Genomic DNA, 20520 nt, shown 5'->3' on the forward strand with positions numbered 1-20520 from the left:
AAATTGTAAATATTATTTATTTGTTAGTTTTTCAACAGATGAAAATGTGAAACAGTTTGCTCTATATTTTCGTTACAATAATTCATGCAGTTTTGTTTTTTTTTGCATAAAATCTTTCTAAATTGAAGTCGATAAAATACAGAATAAGGGGAATAAAACATAAAAAATGACTACTTTTATTATGAAATAGGTTATGGGGGCGTGATACTTTTAATTTTCTCGTGAAGGGGCCCAGAGGAAAAGAGTTTGACAACCACTGGTGTAGAGCATCACGCTGGACATACCTGTATGTTGAGGTCAAATGGTGCCAGATTGCATACGTCAGCGTCATATGGGCACAGCGCCTGGTGTGACGGAATGGGTTTTCCAGGGGATACACGACACGAGCACCTCTGGTTCTCATAGCTGGTGATTTGGACAGCGGGAATTACATTTATAACGTGTTAAAGCCGATGGCTGTGACCTACCTTCGACGCATGGGGGGACATTCTTTCAACAAAACAGAGCAAGACCGCACGTTGCCTGTGCTGTCCTGACCTACCTCGATACATATGGTGTTGGACTGTTGCACTGGTCAGCATGTTCTCCAGATCTCTCACCAGCTGAAAATACCGGCCATATGGTTCCGACAGCAGGCACGCTTCAACTGGCCAACAGGGTGCGGCGGAAGGAACTCCCTCATTTGAGTCTCAGTGTGCAGTGGGCAACTACAGGGTGGAGTGGTGTGTGTGTGGGGAGCGGTGTCGTGTCCTTGAATAGCTGCACAGGTACCACTTTCAGTGTAGACAGTGGCTTGGTCAGGTGAACATCGCGCTTTTGACGTTGAACAGTTTATTCAAAATGGCCGATCGCCAATAACTACTCAACGTTTCTTCTGCATTCGCTTCGTGCTGATGGACAGAACCCTGTTCCTGACACGAAAACAATTTATTTGTGGGTTTCGAATTTTCGAGAGACACGTTCTGCATTGAAGTGCAAACCCCAGGGTCGACGGCGGACAGCTACAGGCCCAGAACATGTTGCTGCAGAGGGAGACTCAGTTCAACAACCTCCCCAACATTCTGCGAGAAAGCATGCGTTAGTCTTGCTATTATCGGATCGAAATGTGAGAAGAATCCTGCATCGAGATTTGAAAATGCATTCCTACAAGACTGTGTTGGTTCAAGAACTGTGTGGATGAGATTACAAAGTCACCACAACGTTGTGTCAAGACATGCTTCAGTAACACACGGGCGCTGCACGGCATGACGGGCTCAGCAGTAGCAGTCGGAGTTGGGCATTGGTCTGAGCAACACGTTCTGGGTCGAGGAGGCTCTCCTGGAAGACGTAGTTTCATTGAGCCTCGGATATGCCGTTCCGACGCCTATACAGCATGGCAAAATTCCATAGGCACTAAATGGAAAAGTATTGCGACGCTATGAAGAAGTAAAGTGCCGATACATCAAGATTGTATGTGATTGTATGTGTGCTCTGTGCCTCGCCATCTCGCCGCTCGCCAACCGTCACATCGATACAAACAGGTTGAAACTTTTAGTACTGTATTCGTGTGGACCAGTGTTACTTTTGTTCCATACTATTCAATAACAACTTAAATTTTACCAGAACTGTCCTATCATTTAATTATCCTCACAACTAACCTAGACAGGTCTTATTAGTAAATAAGGAAATGGACTGCCATTCAATGCAAGCAGCAACAAATTGTTTTATAGTATATATAGGTATTTATATATGCTTTTGTAGTTAAGTGTTTGTGTTCTAAAATTTGATTTTATTTTTCTGAGAAATTTAATAATAATGAGTAATTTGCTATTTAAATTATGTTGTGATAGGAGGATGGACTGTGCCAAAGGCACTTACGTAATGATAGGTAGATATTCTCGATACATTAAAAAGTATAGACCTCTATAATGTGAGTAAAAGGGAGTTTGTGGTATAAACTTTTATGATGACACATTCATGCAAAGATTCAGAACCCCTGTATAAAGTTCAGTGTTCCCATCAAATTTGCACTTAGTGAAATTTACTGGAAACAGGGGCATGTGTAACAACAACAACGCTGTACTATTGTACATATAATAATTTTTTCTTCTGATTTTCGATAAATTAGTGTAATCGATGTTCTGATTTCATTTTTTTTTGTTTCATGTCATTGTGTTAAGAAAACTGTAAACAATTTTCAATGTGGATATTAATGTTTATGTCAAATTTCAAGCAATATTGTAATAGAATTGAAGTGTAACAAATGTTGAAACTGTTGTAAGATGTTAAAGTTGTAATTGTGCGTATGGTCCATACGTAGGCAATGTATTAGGATAATTAGAATGCAAAACCTCTGGTGAATACCCTGTCTGTAAGGGAGCGGTAAAAGGTGGATGGCACGAGCGGGGAAAATGCACACGGGCGCTGCACGGCATAACGGGCTCAGCAGTAGTAGTCGGAGTTGGGCATTGGTCTGAGCAACACGTTCTGGGTCGAGGAGGCTCTCCTGGAAGACGTAGTTTCATTGAGCCTCGGATATGCCGTTCCGACGCCTATACAGCATGGCAAAATTCCATAGGCACTAAATGGAAAAGTATTGCGACGCTATGAAGAAGTAAAGTGCCGGTACATCAAGAGCCATTGCTGTGGTGTGCAACTACACGTCAGGACGGACAAGAAACAACACAGAAGATGCTACCAATTTGTCAATAATACGGTCGCCAGCCTAATTAGGCATTAACTGGGTTTCTTCCCTGTACAAGTTGATGTACGTTCATGCAAAACCACACTTAATAAGACTGCATAATATGGTAAATTTTAGAACCAGAAAATCTACTGAACTGATAAATTCACTTTCTGTACTAATATGGATAAACCATAAATACATAACATTACACTATAATATTTACTACAAAACTTCGTACTGTCTATTGATCTGATTAAAATCGGGCATAGGTTACCCTAGAAATAGCACTTTCGAAACACACACACAATGTCAATTTTGATAAAGGTAGAACACTGATAAATTTTGGTTTCTATTTTGGCTTTGACTTTGCTGGTCAAATCAGTTTAGAACACTTCAGAATTCAAATGAAGAAAAAAAGGGGGGGGGGGACCCTGAAACTGTTATGATCACTGTATTAAAACAATTAATTACTGAAATCATTATGCCCTCAAGATTTCCAATATATGATTTACTACTCTTTTTGTCTTATTTCCTGCTCATTTAAATACCATTATATCTGTCTCAGAATAATTAAGCTTCATTACTAAATCAATATCAAAATTATCTTCCAACTTTGTCAGACCTTTGTTATTCGTCTATTAGTTCATTAACAAAAAAGTTCTTTAAACGTCATTCTAACATAGCTAGGTCTGCCGGTAATTATTATTAACATAAACTTTAATTCTTCACAAAATTTGGAAAGGACCCTGTCTAGGTTAGTTGTGAGGATAATTAAATGATAGGACAGTTCTGGTAAAATTTAAGTTGTTATTGAATAGTATGGAACAAAAGTAATACTGGTCCACACCAATACAGTACTAAAAGTTTCAACCTGTTTGTATCGATGTGGCGGTTGGCGAGCGGCGAGATGGCGAGGCACAGAGCACACATACAATCACATACAATCTTGATGTATCGGCACTTTACTTCTTCATAGCGTCGCAATACTTTTCCATTTAGTGCCTATGGAATTTTGCCATGCTGTATAGGCGTCGGAACGGCACATCCGAGGCTCAATGAAACTACGTCTTCCAGGAGAGCTTCCTCGACCCAGAACGTGTTACTCAGACCAATTCCCAACTCCGACTACTACTGCTGAGCCCGTTATGCCGTACAGTGCCCGTGTGCATTTTCCCGCGTTCGCCTGCCATCCCCTTTTACCGCTCCCCTACAGACAGGGTATTCACCCGAGGTTTTGCATTCTACTTATCCTAATACATTGCCTACGTATGGACCAGACGCACAATTACAACTTTAACATCTTACAACAGTTTCAACATTTGTTACACTTCAATTCTATTACAATATTGCTTGAAATCAGACATAAACATTAATATTCGCATCGAAAATTGTTTACAGTTTCTTTAACATAATGGCATGAAACAAAAAAGAAATGAAATCTGAACATCGATTACACTAATTTATCGAAAATCAGAAGAAAAAATTATTATATGTACAGTAGTAAAGCGTTGTTGTTGTTACACATGCCCCTGTTTCCAGGAAATTTCACTAAGTGCAAATTTGATGGCAACACTGAACTTTATATTTATACAGAGGTTCTGAATCTTTGCATGAATGTGCCATCATAAAATTTTTGTATTCACAGAGACGATGTTGTGATTTTCTTAGACGAGGCACATTTTAATCTGCCAGCTGCAGTAATCAAACAAAATTGCAGTTACTGGTCTGGAAACAACCACCCGGAACCTCATCAACGATACTCCATAGTCCCGAAGTAACAGTGTGGTGTGCTGTTTTTAATTTTGGTGCGACTGGTCCGCATTTTTTTGAATAAAGTTGTGAGAGTGTTACTGTAAATAGCAATCGGTACTGGGCTATGCTCTGTGACTTCCTACAGCGAAAATAGGAGAACTGTTTAACGACCTTAAGAATGTTGGTTCCAACAAGACGCAGCTACAGGACACACAGCACTTCAGTCACGAGCGTTGGTGAGGGAAATATTTCATGGACATGCCATTTCTTTGTGTAGTAATATCGCATAGCCACTACATTCGTCAGACTTGACACCCTGTGACTTCAGTCATGGCCGACATGATTCACAGTGTAATGAACAACTTGAGAGAACAGCTGTTCCAACGCATCAACAATGGAGACAGCCATTTGAGTGAAGTATTGTTTAAAACAGTAATATTACGTATTCTTAAACGGCATTATGAGTGTTCTTAGATGATAAAAATTGAGGTATCCTGTCTTACTTGTTTTCGGTTTTCTTTGTGTGCCTCACAGAGGAGTTCCATCTGCTACGCCCTGTAGCTGGAATCTAGCGGAGAGTTGAAGCAGAATGGAGTGATACACCCCTGTGCTCAGTTAGGCTAGGCGTAAATTGAGACGCGTGTAGCACGTGTGACGTGACACGACACTACAGCACGACACGCACGTGCCGCACGAGTCGCGCGGGTGCAGCGCATATTGCTACGCGTACACCATACTGCGCATGCGCCGACTGGCGACGCTCTGCGCTGACAGAACCGAAGCGCGCGCACGCTGTTATCTTTCTCAAACGATTTTACAGAAACTATTCACTGAAAATATTTGATTTTTGTCTTACTTGTAGCGTTATGTGTCAGCTTCGTGGCGAAGTCCCCAACATCTCGCTAATGATCATTCTTATTGTGACGCACACATTTTAGTAAGACGCTACGCAAAATTCAAAAAGTTTGCAACCAAAATTGGGGGTCGCTATGATTTTGCGTTTGGTGCGTAGTACACCATATGTTGCTGGGTATGAAATTTAGCTAACATGTTGAATTTTTGTTTAGACTTGGGAGATCTCTATCTGCCTCCGATCTCCAGAAAATGGATCCCATGTAGCGCGCTCTCTTCCGACCTCACGCCCGCGAGTATGAAATACCCGCAAGATCTCTCATATCTCCTAAGCCGCTCAAGACATCGAAACGAAAGTTTGGCGAATGATAGCACACAAGGAGGAGAGTGTTTTGCCAATTCTTAAACACACGGAACTTTCTTATCTATGGCGATATATCAGTACTTATACTTTCCTTTTTATTTATTTCACTCCAGTGACTGTAATTTTTTAAGAGTTATCGACAGCTAGCGAAACAAGAGCTTCCTAGTTTGAAAATAAACATGAAATTTCTTCTTTTATGTTACTGCAAACCGACACTGAGATTTTTCGTAAGCTATTGAGCTCTGTGATTGCCAATTACTTGTTTAATGAGACACTCCGTTTTGGAATTCTGTCGCAATAGCTGCTGTGAGATGAGTTTGGCAAATTACACTGTGACAAAGGATGTACAATTAAACCAGTCACCAAGAGAAATGTGACCGTTACTCACAAACGGTGATGTTTCTTCGAATGAAAAAAGGTTAACAAATCACACAAAAATAGGGTGCCAATTCTGTTGAAATTTTGGTGGAATCCCCGCAACTCATTGTATTTTTAACTCTGAGCGACTGGAATGGAAACTTACCAAAGGATTTTATTGCTTGATCCGAGCAGTATTAAAATAATGACGAGCGTTCCTTCAGGCGGAATGATAGGCACATGCCAGGTACTGGTTACTCACCTACGGCTTGCCAAACTGACAATGTATGATCGCGAATAAAATAGTTGTTATTGAGAAAAATAAACAATTGATCTGTTGCACAACACAATGGTCAATGTATTGTCAGCAGCGGAGGATATTGCGCGCGACAGGAATGCACAAGCTAGCCATGCGTGCCTTGTGAGTTCGAGTTCGAAAAACATTGTCATCAAAGTAGATCTACCTTTGTCAGCAGTGCATTTCAACAAATTAAATATATCTAATCATAACACTCTTTTAGGATATTCCTACTTTCGTGATAATACCGACCATTTTCTTCATTTGTGTAGCCTGTTGTATAACTAGTTTATTAATGCTGATAATGTGCATGGAACAATTTAAATGTTTTTTCTCATCACGGGGAACCAATTGAAACATTGTTATTTGCGACTGCTTTTCGACTGTTTCTAGCTTGCAGTGGAAATGTGATGTTCAGATGCATATACTACAGTGTGTCGTATTACATTATTACACCCATATCCATGTAATCACAGTGAGACTTCTACACTTCAGGTCTTGGACACTTTTTACCAGGAGAACAAAGGGATCACACCTGTGGAGATTACCACTTTCTAAATTTTTTAACAGATCATACAGATACGCCAGCATACTAGGCAGCGAGAAGATAACCTTGTTTTACTTTCCTGCCTTGCTTCTTAATCAAATGGTTTTATAATATTCCTTGCACTACCCTCTGTCCCTTATTGCGATCTGAAAACATCGCGGAGGCGTATGATACAATTCCAGCAGCCAGTGGCTCATAATTTACTGAAGTATGCATTTTTCTTGACGGAAGAAAAACAAAACAAAACGAAACAAAACTATACACATATAAATAACAGAAAAGTATAATGTACTAACAAAGAAACCTGGAACGTTTAAATGGCGAAAAACGAAACACTACCCAAAGGCAATTAAATATAGTACACAGTAAGGCAAAATGTATCGTATGGGCAAAACTACCACTGCTCATATGCGCCGTTCCGATGTGAGCATATGGCCGGGCTGCTTTTCCGCTCCCCGCCTCAGATTTCCCACGGTGCTAGCGAGGCACCCGCGACGCGCGGCGCGAGAAACTGTGCCTCAACCACAACGCCGCGCGACCTGGCGCAGGCGCGTGTCGCGTCCCAGTCGCGTCGCGTCGCAATTTGCGCGGTCCCATTTGAATGTGTGATGTTACAACAACGCGCGCTGCGCTGCGTCGCGCCACACGCGCTATACGCGTCTCAATTTGCGCCTAGCCTTTAGACTCAGTGCCCAGCATGTTCAGATTGGGTGCTGCTGCCGCAAGTGGCAGCTCTGTGTACTGAATGTCACGCCCTGTGGAGCCCCAAATTACCTACACATTTAATCGTGTAGTCTTCCTACTACACTGTATAAGTGCAGCAAGTAACATTTCCTATACTTCCTTGAACTGCAGTTTTAATGGCTTTAGCGCTGTTTCTGAAATGTACATGTTCTGGTCTGGGAGGAGAGTGCCTGTGCTGGGTTAGGCAAGAAACTGTTTTATGCACTAATGGCGAGCAGAAATTGATAATACAGGCTCTTGTAGCTATGCAGTGACTGTTGTAGTTCTTACGATGTAATATCATTTGATGCAGCGCCTTCTCAAATAATACAGCCGATTTCAACTGACCGTAAATAGTTTTTTCTTAGTTTGGAAAGTTTGAAAAAGTTCTCCATCTAATTGGTATGTTAGTTCAGCATGAGATTACGTGGTAACATGGCTGCCAAGTACAGAGGAAAAGAAGGGACGCCAACACACAACCGTTATATGAGTGTGTGGTGTCTGTTCTTCCGGACATGACCAAGAGAAAAGACACCACGCGTTCATATAATTGATTCGTCTATGTGGGCAGTGGAACCACCTTTAGCAGTGCGAGTGTAAAAGTAGGTCCGACCTCGTGCGGGAATCTCAGAGTAGCGAGCATGGAGGAAATAGACAGGGACTGTCGATAGGTGGCGCTTGGTGGGATTGTGGGGCGGCCTTGAGGCGTGCCGAGGTAGCCAGCGCAGTTGTGATAACACTGTGTCCCGGAAGATGCAGTGGTTAACGCACCTCTCTAGTAGGCAAGAGAGCTCAGGTTCGAATCCTCGTCCTGTAGACACTGTCACTCGTCGCCATTGATTCTGCGTAATGTCCCGATGCAGCTGACATCAGCTTTCATTTCCCTTTCCTTTGCTTTCTCCCTCACTCCAGCTTTAATTTACATGTAACACAGAACCTCGTTTCAGACCGCATGACACTAATCACGGTATTTTAAAATTAATGTGTTTTAGTGTGTGGCAACCTACATTTCACGGTGTTTTAAAAAAATCCCGTTACAATAATGCATTATCGCTTAAACTAATCTGGATATGGCAAGCACATGAAGGTGGATCCACAGGTGCGAAACAGTGGGTTCTGCAGACACAGGTCAGTAACGAGAGGTGCTGTAAATGTATTATATGCTGTAGAATCATTTACTCAGCTCATGAAACTTCCTGGCAGATTAAAACTGTGTGCCCGACCGAGACTCGAACTCGGGGCCTTTGCCTTTCGCGGGCAAGTGCTCTACCATCTGAGCTACCGAAGCACGATTCACGCCCGGTACTCACAGCTCTACTTCTGCCAGTACCTCGTCTCCTACCTTCCAAACTTTACAGAAGCTCTTTGCGAACCATGCAGAACTGGCAGAAGTAGAGCTGTGAGTACCGGGCGTGAGTCGTGCTTCGGTAGCTCAGATGGTAGAGCACTTGCCCGCGAAAGGCAAAGGCCCCGAGTTCGAGTCTCGGTCGGGCAAACAGTTTTAATCTGCCAGGAAGTTTCATATCAGCGCTCACTCCGCTGCAGAGTGAAATTCTCATTCTACTCAGCTCATGTTTTCAGACCCTTAAACTGGAGAAAACGTAATACGTTTTTACGGAACGTATTTTAACCATTTTCGTTTTGTTGATGACATGTTATCCTCTAGTAGAGGTCGACTACAGGAACGATTAGGAGAATTTAACTGAACAAATTAGAAGTAGGACTGAAAATCAGTTATTGTTAGACTAAAAATATATAATCGATTCTTCATAGAGTATGAGAAAGAACTTGTCTCTCTTCTACGAACGCTGTAGCGAAGGTCTCTGAACGAGTGAAGCGTTCCTAACGATTGGGAAAAAGCACAGTGGTTGGGACGTTGAACAGACGCGCAGAACAGTAGGACTATATCTCTGACGTTAGTCTGTTGTAGATTGCGGGAGATGTTTTATGCTCCAGTCTTATGACATTTCTTGAGACCTGAAATCTCTTCTGTAGGTATTAATATGGGTTCCGAAAACAATTATTGCGTGAAACCCACCTCTGTTCGTCCACGAGACCCAGAAAGTAGTAGGTACAGGCGGGTAGGTAGACGTTAAGTTTTCTTCCTAGACTTACGGAAGGCTTTCGGACTCTCTCTCTCTCTCTCTCTCTCTCTCTCTCTCTCTCTCTCTCTCTCTCTCTCTCTCTATATATATATATATATATATATATATATATATATATATATATGACCTAGCAGATAACTTCAGAAGTTTCATGAGTTTTTTGTCGGGTGATACTGTTGTATGTAGAGAAGTAGCAACGCTGCAAAACTTTAGCGAAATCCAGGAAGACATTCAGAGGGCTGACGCTTCGTTCAGGGAGTGGTAATTGACCCTCAACAAAAACAAATGTAGCGTATTGCGTATACATAGAAAGAATAATTATTGTATGACCAAACGATTGCAAAACAACCACTGGAAGCAGTTAGTTCCATAAAATACCTAGGAATACGCGTAGAGAGCGATTTACAATGGGATGACCTTATAAAATTAATTGTGCGTAAAGGCAGATGCCAGACTGAGATCCATTGGAAGAATGCTGCTGAAATGTAATCCATCAACAAAGGAGATAGCTTACGCAACACTCATTCGACCAGTACTTGAATATTGCTCGTCAGTCTGGGATTTGTATCAGATGGGATTGATGGAGGAGATAGAGAAGATCCTAAGGAGAGCGGCCTGTTTCGGCACAGCGTCATTTAGTAAGAACGAAAGCGTCACATAAATGCTCAGCCAACATGGCAGATGCGACAAGAGAGGCGCTCTGCATCACGGTGCGGTGGAAGAGTCAACCAATAAGTTGCTTCCTCCTACGTGAATCCTGCAAAAAGACGACGAGGATAAAATCTGAGAGATTCGAGCCCACACAGAGGCTTACCAGGAGGCGTTCTTCCCGTGAACCTTTTGCGACTTGAACAGGAAAAGGAGAAAATGGCAGTGATGCACAAAGTACACTCCGTCACACACCTTGATGTGCACACCGAAAAGATGATATTATAAACTAACTACGAAGTCATAGAACCAATCGATGAGATATCGTGTTTAAGGTGATTGTAAGTAATAAGTAAAGCCATCCTCGACCAAAACAACGAAATGCTTTCTAGGCCCTGTTCTACAGCAATGGGTGCACCTCTGCCTTGCTTCGACTTTTCAGCTGACTTACACAGGCAAGCAGTTGTAGAAAGGCTTATAGTTTAGCGTGGCTTCCAGACTACTCCTCAACTCCACGTTGTACACAAGACAAATTAATGTCACACGTGACAAAAGCGATAAGTGACAGAAAAATTCCCAGTACTGGGTGAGTATTAAGGTCTGTCACCTGCCCACTGAGCCACCAGATTCTGAAAGGAATAAACAGAAGATAATAAATGATCTGTAGTGCTTCTGGTAAACAAAGTAGGGGCTTTTAACGTAATTTCTGACGTGTGCAGTTAAGGGTCTAGCGTGTATTACCAGTTCTGAAATGTGGCACTGACACACGGATTTTTAATGCGGATATCGTTCAGAAATTGAGCGAGCGACGGAGAGATGCATTTTGGGAATTGCTAAGAGCGACAGGAAAAGACACCTACATCATCTACACGATCACTCTGCAATTCACAATTAAGTATCTCGCAGAGAGTTCATCGAAATATTTCGGTACCGTTCCGCTCTCGATCAGCGCGTGGGGAAACCAAACACTTCTTCTTTCTTTCAGTGCGAGCTCTGATTTTTCTTATTTCGTTATGATGATCATTTCTCCCTATGTAGCTGCGTGCGAACAAAATAATTTCACAGTCTGGGGAGAAAGCTGGTGATTGAAATTTCATGAGAAGGTCCTGCCGCAGGGGAAAACGCCTTTGTTTTTATGATTGCCTCCCCAACTCGTTTATCATACCCGTGGCACTTTCTTCCTCATATCGCTATAGTACAAAACGAACTGGCATTCTTTGAACTTTGTCGATGTCCTCTGTCAAACCTCTTTGATGCAGATCCCACACCGCACTGCAGTACTGCAGAAGAGGGCGGACTAGCGAGGTGAAGGCAGTCTCTCTAACGGACCTATTACATTTTCTAAGTGTTCTGCCAATCAGTCAAAGTCTTTGGTTTGATTTCCGCGCAATTTTATATGTGTGTTAGTTTCAATTTAAAATGGTCGTAATTGAAATCACTAAGTATTTAGGTGTATTAACAGCCTTCTGATTTGGGTAATTTATCGTGTCACAGAAGTTTAGAGAATTAATTTTAGTACTCACGAGGATGACTTCACACTTTTCGTTACTTAGAGACAATTGCTGCTTTGCATCATCTTGTCTAAATAATTTTGTACTACTTGAGTATCAGGTGGAATTGGTTGGTAGGCGCATACTGAGACGTTAATTAATAGTTATAATTAATATGATACAGAAATCAGATCGAAGTGAATGGGGATTACAGTAGTTATGCAGAAAGGGAGAGGCGCAGGTAGGGTAGACTAGCGTGAAGAACTGCATTAAATCAGTCTTCGGACTGAAGACTACGACAGCAAAAACCGTTAACACTCTCTTTTGTCAATTTTAAAATTAAAATGGTTACCACCTTCCATGCTGTACTCTGTGCGTGGGTGTTATAATGACTTACTGAAAAGCAAATTTGCATAGAATATTGATTTGGTGTGCAGGTTCGTAGCGTTTTTCCATAAGTTTAATAAACACAACAGATACGCATAACAGAGACTTTAGTCATCAATAATATATTCTCCTTCACTATTTGCGACAGTCTGCCAACGATGGGAAACTTTTCGATTCCGCGATTGTAAAAATCACATAGTTTTCAGGCAAAGAACTCGTCGAGGCATGTTCGGAGCGGATTTCCAATCGGAAAGAAAGTTCTTCGAAGGCTGTTCCGCAGGGAGTAGAAAAGGTGAAAATCTGAGGGCGCAAGATCAGATGAATAAGGTGGATGCGGAATGACTTCCCAACCAGTTTAGCAGAATGCAGGCGGGGGTTAACGTGGAGCAGCATCACTTGACGAAGTCTTCCTGGTCGTTGTTCTTGGATTGCGTGTGCATGACGTCTCAGATGTTGTTGAAAAATGTCAGCAGTGATAGTTAGACCTCGGGGAAGCAATTCGTAGTACACCACACCGTCACTGTTACACCAGATGCATAATACTATCTTTTGTGGATGCGCGTAGGTCTTTATACTGGGAACTGCTGCTTTGTTTGGGCTCAGCTATTCCTTTCTTTTCCTTATATTACCGTAAAGACTCCTCTTGTCGTCACCAGTAACGATACATGATAGGAATGTTCGATGTTGTTCACGAGCCAATTGATGACGAGTAACCAGATGTGCACATAAGGTCACCTGCCGATTTTTTTATTTTTTTTTATTTTAACTTACAGTATGCAGTACCAGATTTTTGAACCTTTCCCACCATTGCATTAAAATGTCGCGCGATGATGAAATGATTACATTTCATCGCGTTTGCCAGTTGTCGAGTACGCTCAGATTAGATTAGATTAGTTTTTCGTTCCATAGATCCGTGCTGAGGAGATCCTCGTGGATGTGGAACATGTCAATTTTTTTTTCAACCCCAGGAATTTAAGACTGTCAACCTCTTCTATCTGCTCTTCTTCATACTTTATGCCTATGCTGGGTGGAAACCTCTTGCAGGTTCTGAATTGCATATAGTGAGTCTTTTCGAAGTTTAATGTCAGTGAGTTGGCTTTAAAGTATTTATTAATATCCATGAAAATATCATTAGCAGATCGTTCTAGAACTACACTCGACATACTATTTATTGCAATACTTGTGTCATGTGCAGACAAAATGAACTCTGCTTCTGGCAGTGTAACTGATGAAAGATCATTAATGTACACAAGAAAAAGCAATGGCCCTAAGATGGATCCTTGTGAGACACAACACGTAATTTCTTCCCATTCTGCTGATGACTGATGACTTAATTCACTAGTCCCTTGCACTGACACCCTTTGTTTCCTGTTAGCGAGGTATGACTTGAACCATTTTGCAGCACTGCCTGTGACACCATAGAATTCTAGTTTATTTAAAAGGATGTTGTGGTTCACAGAATCAAATGCCTCTGACAAATCACAGAAAATATCTGCTGCTTTTAATTTGTTATTTAATGAATTAAGTACATTTTCACTGTAGGTGTAAAAGGCTTCTCGATATCAGAACCCTTCAGAAATCCAAACTGTGTTCTTGATAATATGTTATTCGTGGTTAGATGATTGAGAAACTGCCTGTACATTACTGTGGATCATTGTGAATTAATGCGTTTAAACGATCTTCATCAAACTCCGAAGGGTTTTCTGAACGTGGAGATTCACTAATGTCAAAATGATGCTCCTTAAAACGAGAAAATCATTTTCTTGCCATGCTCTGTGCAATGGCATCATCCACCACACAAGGCGCAAGTGATTCTGGCTGCCTGTGCTGCTGTCACGCCTCTACTGAACTCAATCAGAAAATAGGTTGGAAATGTTTCGATTTCTTGGCTTCCCACTCCATTTTCTAGAATGCGCAGCTCCACTCACTACCTTCAGGTGACAAAATTACTATATGTAAACTCAAATAGCAATAATGAACTATAAATAAAAAATGACAATCGATATTTAAACCCATATCAACGGGAATACGAACATGGAAAACAAAAACGCTACGACCTTATGCACCGACCAAATACGAGGGTGAGTCAAATGAGAACCTTAAATATTTTTTTTAAAATATTATTTATTGTGCAGAAGTGGTACAAAGCTGTATCACTTTTCAATATAATCTTACCCACGCTTAACGCTAGTCCTCCAGCGCTTACAAAGTGCATAAATTCCTTTAGCAAAAAATTCTTTTGGTAGTCCGCGCAACACTCATGCACCGTGTGGCGTACCTTTTCATCACAATGGAACTTCTTTCTTCCCATTGCGTCTTTGAGTGGTCCAAACATATGGAAATCACTTGGGGCAAGGTCTGGTGAGTTTGGTGGGTGAGGAAGACACTCAAAATGCAGGTCTGTGATTGTTGCAACTGTTGAACGGGCAGTGTGGGGCCTTGCATTGTCATGTTGCAAAAGGACACCTGCTGACAGCAATCCACGTCGCTTTGATTTGATTACAGGCCGCAGATGATTTTTTAGATCTGTGTATGATGCACTGGTGACAGTGGTCCGTCTAGTCACAACTCGTTGTGCCTGACCTGGACGAGGAGCATCTTCCACTGAACCGGCCGAGCGGTTCTAGGCGCTACAGTCTGGAACCGCGCGACCGCTACAGTCGCAGGTTCGAATCCTGCCTGGGGCATGGATGTGTGTGATGTCCTTAGGTTAGTTAGGTTTAAGTAGTTCTAAGGGACTGATGACTTCAGAAGTTAAGTCCCATAGTGCTCAGAGCCATCTTACAATGAAGTCATAACATTTGCGAACTTCCTATTCGATTTGTAGACTTGCTGCTGTGACAAGCATGCATCACCGTACTGAACCTTCATTCGTCGATCAATTTCAATAGGTTTCACACAAAAACCGAATAACAGAACGCTGTTCTTCCCTGGTACAAGTCGCAAGTCGGGCGGCCATCTTCATACTAATACTGCGAAGGTATGTGTGCATCTGCACTATGCTGCCACTTACAGGCCATTCTGCACGCTGTTGGTAGCACGCTTACCAATTTACAGGATCTCTTCTTCATCTTCATCTTCATCTTCACGCGATCAGGCCCACAGGACCGCGCGCCACCACAGTTAGAGCTCTCCATCCGTCTCTGCTATCTGTCTCCAGTTTCCGTGACTTCCAGCTGCAACAGGTCTTCTCTCACTCCATCGATCCACCTCTTTCTAGGTCCTCCCACTGGTCTGCTGCCTGACGGGATTCAGTCCATTGTGATTTTGGGCCATCTTGTTGCCTCCATTCTAACAACATGTCCAGCCCACTGCAGTCTTTTGCTTCTCATCACTCCCAAGATGTTAGGCTCCTTGTACAGCTCTTCTAATTCAGTGTTATGGCGTCTTCTCCATTCTCCAGTAGTCTGATCTCTGACTGGTCCAAATATTTTCCTGAGGACTTTCCTTTCAAATGTTAGCAGTCGCTTAAGGTCTTGTTTTCGAGTGCTCCAGGTTTGAGAACCATAAAGTACTACTGGCATTATTAATGTCTTATACAACCGTAGCTTTAGTTGTTGCGAGATACTTCTACATTTTAATATAGGGTCTAGAGAGTGATAGTATCTGTTTCCCGCCTGCAGTCGTGCTTTTATCTCTGCTTCAATTACTTCTGTAAAAAAATGATCCAAGGTATTTGAACTCTTCCACATGTTTATACCTGGTGTTGTTCACAATTAAATCTTGAGAGTTCTGGATCTTTCTTCCTATGGTCTTATACTCTGTCTTTTCAGAGCTAATTTGTAGACCGATCCTAGCTGCCAATAACTCCAAGGTCTGGATACTTCTCTTCAGATCTTCTTGTGTGCATGCTAATTGTGCAATGTCGTCTGCATAGGTCAGATATGTAATGTGTTCATCACCAATTTGAATGCCCTCGATGTTTTCTTTGTTGAAATCCCGCATTACCTTCTCAAGTGCCAGGTTGAAGAGGACAGGTGATAGCCCACCTCCTTGGCGTAACCCTGTTACAACTTGGAAGTTTCTGTCATTTGATTGCCTACCTTAACCTTAAGTTTTGTGTCATTTAGGCATACCTCTACCAGTTTGACCAACTTCTTTGGTATACCAAACTCTGTCATAGTTCTGATCAGGCTAGGTCTATATATACTGTCTTAAGCCTTCTTGAAGTCTACAAACAGGAGATGTATCTCTCGTCCGTATTCGTACATTTTTTCACAGACCTGTTTTAGGACAAAAATCTGCTCCGTGGTTGATCGCCCTGGCTGGAAACCTCCTTGGTATTCTCCAATTATGTCTGTTGCTATAGGTTTTATTCGTTCTAATAGGCAGTTGGAGAAGATCTTATAACAGGTGTTGAGTAGCGCTATGCCCCAACAGGATAACGACTGGAAATTTCAATTTGTTATTACAAATTTAAGGTTTTCATTTGACTCACCCTCGTAGTTCACTGTGACCTCTGCGTTAATTTGTGTAGAAGTTTCAGTGGTTAACAGTAGTAAGGTTAAGTTGGGTTGTTTCGCTGGTATTCTTCGGTGCGGTTTCAAGGTTAAGCTAAAAAGGGAAGTTGGGCCGTATATCTCTTCGATTTTACTTTCGCTGGCGTTATCGCCGACAGGTACAAATCTGGGCAGGGAAAAGTATCGAAGAACGCGATCGTCGCGTCTGGTCGGAGCGACTTGCGAGGTGTCTCGCGCCCGGCGGAAGGCCGGTTGCCACGGGAAACGATGTAACAACCCTCTCTCCAGCGCGTGCCGCCATATCGAATCCGTGACGTTCTCGGCGGCGTAAAAAAAGCGAAGAAATCGAGGCGCAAGCGCGTTTCGGGTATCGCCGAGGGAGCCCGCGGTGAGTGAGTAGACTAGGGCTCGTTATACATATATATATAAGGCCGCGCGCGCCGCTCGCATGTCTGGCCGCTCGTTACTCTGCTCGGCATTAGCGGCGGCCTCGCGTGCGCCGGTCGCACACAATGGTACGAGTCACAACTTGCCCCGTTCCGTCATTAGTCCCTTTTTGCCTCGCAGCCGCCCATTAGTATAAACTTGCTCTTGCGTCATAATTGGCTGGCACCGGCTGGTATATAAATATGAGCGCTTCTGCTCCCCGCCCGCATCGACAGTGTCTGCGACACTGTGCCTTCATCTCCGCTGTGTCACCCGATCGGCGAGAGTGCGCGACCTGCAGCCATGGCTCTCTTCAGGAAGAAGGAGAAGAAAAAGAAGAAGAAGAACCCGGTTAGGCGCGATTTGGCGGCGGAGGCTGCGGCCCCGCGCGCCGGCTGCTCGCAGATGCTTCGGCCGCGCGGGAAACCGTGTCTGACCGGCTCGCTTATGTTTGTGTTGCGCAGGCGGGCGTCGGCAGGAGGATGGCTGGCAAGAAGGGGGCGATCGTGCAGCTGCAGGCGGAGATCAACACCGACGAGGAGTGGGACAAGATCCTAGCCAAGGAGGGCCTGCTCGGTGAGTACCCAGCTGCTCCGCCCGTCAGTAACAGGCACGCCACAGCGAAAACATAACTGAAAGGCACGCTTATTATTACTTATGGAAGTGGTTTATTTTCACTTTAACTTAGTCACATCTCCGCACTAGTGACTGAAGGCACTGCACTTGCTCCTAATGCTGAACACCCTCGCTTTCGACATGACACACTTACCATGCCGGCCGGGGTGGCCGAGCGGTACTAGACGCTACAGTCTTTGTCTGTATTTCATTGTTCATATATAGTGAGTACATAAAATTTTGTAAATATAGCTGGATCACATACATACACTGCAATTACATATAATACTTCTTCCAGAAGACGAAAACTGAATTTCGGAAATTGTTTTCCACTGGCAAGCGGATTTGCTAGCCCATTTAAATATGGCGTCTGGAAAATAGCTGTTCCAGTTTCTAATTTAGTCTGCACAACCTCTATTTCTCATAAATTAAATATTGCAGGTAGACAGCTTCATGCTTAGTCTAATATTTCTACTTCTCCATCACGGTACAAAAAGTCACTCCATCCGAATTTTTAAAAACAAGACATAGCCTGGCAACCCAAGCATATTTCAAAGCTGGCCAATGTGGCCGAGCAGTTCTAGGCACTTCAGTCTGGAACCGCGCGACCGCTACGGTCGCAGGTTCGAATCCTGCCTCGGGCATGGATGTGTGTGATGTCCTTAAGTTAGTTAGGTTTAATTAGTTCTAGTTAGTTAAGTCCCATAGTGCTCAGAGCCATTTGAACCAACACCTACCATTCGATTACATTCCTTCGGCGTTCCCATTTATCTGTCCGAAACTTTGAGTCAACATCCCTTGCTAATAAAGGAGATTTTGAGCTCAAGAAGTTGAGATTAGCTTTTTCCTTCAGAGATCTTGGGCATACACTGTTTCAGAAAAAGAAGACGATGCGGTTATGTTCTTTGAAATGCATTGAATTTGATTTTAAGACGCAGATCCCGCACTCCAGTAGTTAAATAATGCATTTTAATGTATTATGTACAATGCCGCAATGACATAACCCTGATTAAGATTGCACATTTTCCATGTTTCATATGCACTTTACACGTACGTACTGTGATTGTGCGAAACTCTTAGAAGGACGCCATCACACTTTGCTTTTTCCCCGCACTATTGGGTGGACTATAACATGCCGTACCTTGATAGAGCCCAAGTGACTTCTTTTAAAAAGTATACCGATTAATGATTGAGATTTTTATTATTTGAGGTTTTTTTTTTTACCAAGGCTAACACTTTTTCCAAGCCCTATTTTGTGTCATTTAAGTAATTATTTACTGTATAGTATGCATTATTTAAGAGCTGTACTTTAACTGCCTGTTTAAACGTACCAATCTTAAGGATCTTTAGCTTTATTGTTCTGGGGAAACAGCGTTAAAAAAGTTAGACTAAACGTTTCTAACTAAGAACAGTCGACGACACATGGATGTTGTTAACATCTGACTTGGGCCGTGTCCGCTGCCGCGCGGCTCCGCTCAGCTTGCACAGTCATTGCCGCTCCCATCATTTAAATAATTTTTAAAAAAGACTTCTAAATTTTAACTACCGCTTTCACCAGATGACGGTATACTGGACGTGAATGGTGGGGAGTGGCTACAGGGCAATGCTCAACGTTACTATGTTATAAATAGCGTATATTGCCTGAGGATGCACCGATAAGTGGTGCGAAACCGGTCGCAGATTTAATAAAAATCATTCATACAGTCAGTGCGGAATTTTCTATGAAAAAAAGAAAATACTAGATTGTGTTTTTTCGTTTGGTTTTGTTCGATACATGTAAGTTAAGGCTGGCACTTGTTCCTTTATCGTGAATACAGCCGTTAATGTAATAATTAGTAGTACTTTACTTTATGTCCATAATATATCGGTAGTTGTGCACAGATGGTGCAGTTGTAACACCCAACTTTTTTTAAACAGATTGTTGCTATGAATTCTGCTGATGCATCAGCTCCACACTTAACAATCATATACAACCGTTCGCTCGACGAAAGATCCGTACCCAAAGACTCGATTGTTGCACAGGTCACATCAATCTTCAAGAAAGATAGTAGGAGTAATCCACTTAATTACAAGCGCACATCGTTAACGTCGATATGCAGCAGGATTTTAGAGCATATATTGTGTTCGAACATTATGAATTACCTCGAGGAAAACGGTCTATTGACACACAGCCAACCTGGGTTTAGAAAACATCTTTCTTCTGAAACACAACTAGCTCTTTATTCACATGAAGTGCTGAGTGCTATTGACAAGGGATTTCAGATCGATTCCGTATTTCTGGATTTCCGGAAGGCTTTTGACACTCTACCACACAAGCGGCTCGTAGTGAAATTGCGTGCTTATGGAATATCGTCTCAGTTATGTGACTCGATCTGTGATTTCCTGTCAGAGAGGTCACAGTTCGTTGTAATTGACGGAAAGTCATCGAGTAAAACAGAAGTGATTTCAGGCGTTCCCCAAGGTAGTGTTATAGGCCCTTTGCTGTTCCTTATCTATATAAACGATTTGGGAGACAATCTGAGCAGCCATCTTCGGTTGTTTGCAGATGACGCTGTCGTTTATCGACTAATAAAGTCATCAGAAGATCAAAACAAACTACAAAACGATTTAGAAAAAATATCTGAATGGTGCGAAAAGTGGCAGTTGACCCTAAATAACGAAAAGAGTGAGGTCATTCACATGAGTGCTAAAAGGAACTCGTTAAACTTCGATTACACGATAAATCAGTCTAATCTAAAAGTCGTAAATTCAACTAAATACCTAGGAATTACAATTACGAACAAAAATTGGAAGGAACACATAGTAAATGCTGTGGGGAAGGCTAACCAAAG

At 42.4% G+C, this 20520-nt stretch overlaps 1 protein-coding gene across 1 annotated transcript in view; it reads left to right on the plus strand.

The window, feature by feature from the left end:
• Positions 1-17317: 17317 nt before the first annotated feature.
• LOC126474256 (uncharacterized) overlaps positions 17318-20520 on the plus strand; it is a 168453-nt gene continuing 165250 nt past the window's right edge. Inside the window, exons 1-2 of the mRNA XM_050101721.1 lie at positions 17318-17425; positions 17539-17650. Of these exons, the coding sequence (XP_049957678.1) occupies positions 17378-17425; positions 17539-17650 (160 nt within the window). The 5' untranslated portion in view covers positions 17318-17377. The remainder of the gene's footprint in view (positions 17426-17538; positions 17651-20520) is intronic.

This window comes from Schistocerca serialis, chromosome 4 (genome assembly GCF_023864345.2).
Source record: "Schistocerca serialis cubense isolate TAMUIC-IGC-003099 chromosome 4, iqSchSeri2.2, whole genome shotgun sequence".
Classification (NCBI taxonomy): Eukaryota; Metazoa; Arthropoda; class Insecta; order Orthoptera; family Acrididae; genus Schistocerca; species Schistocerca serialis.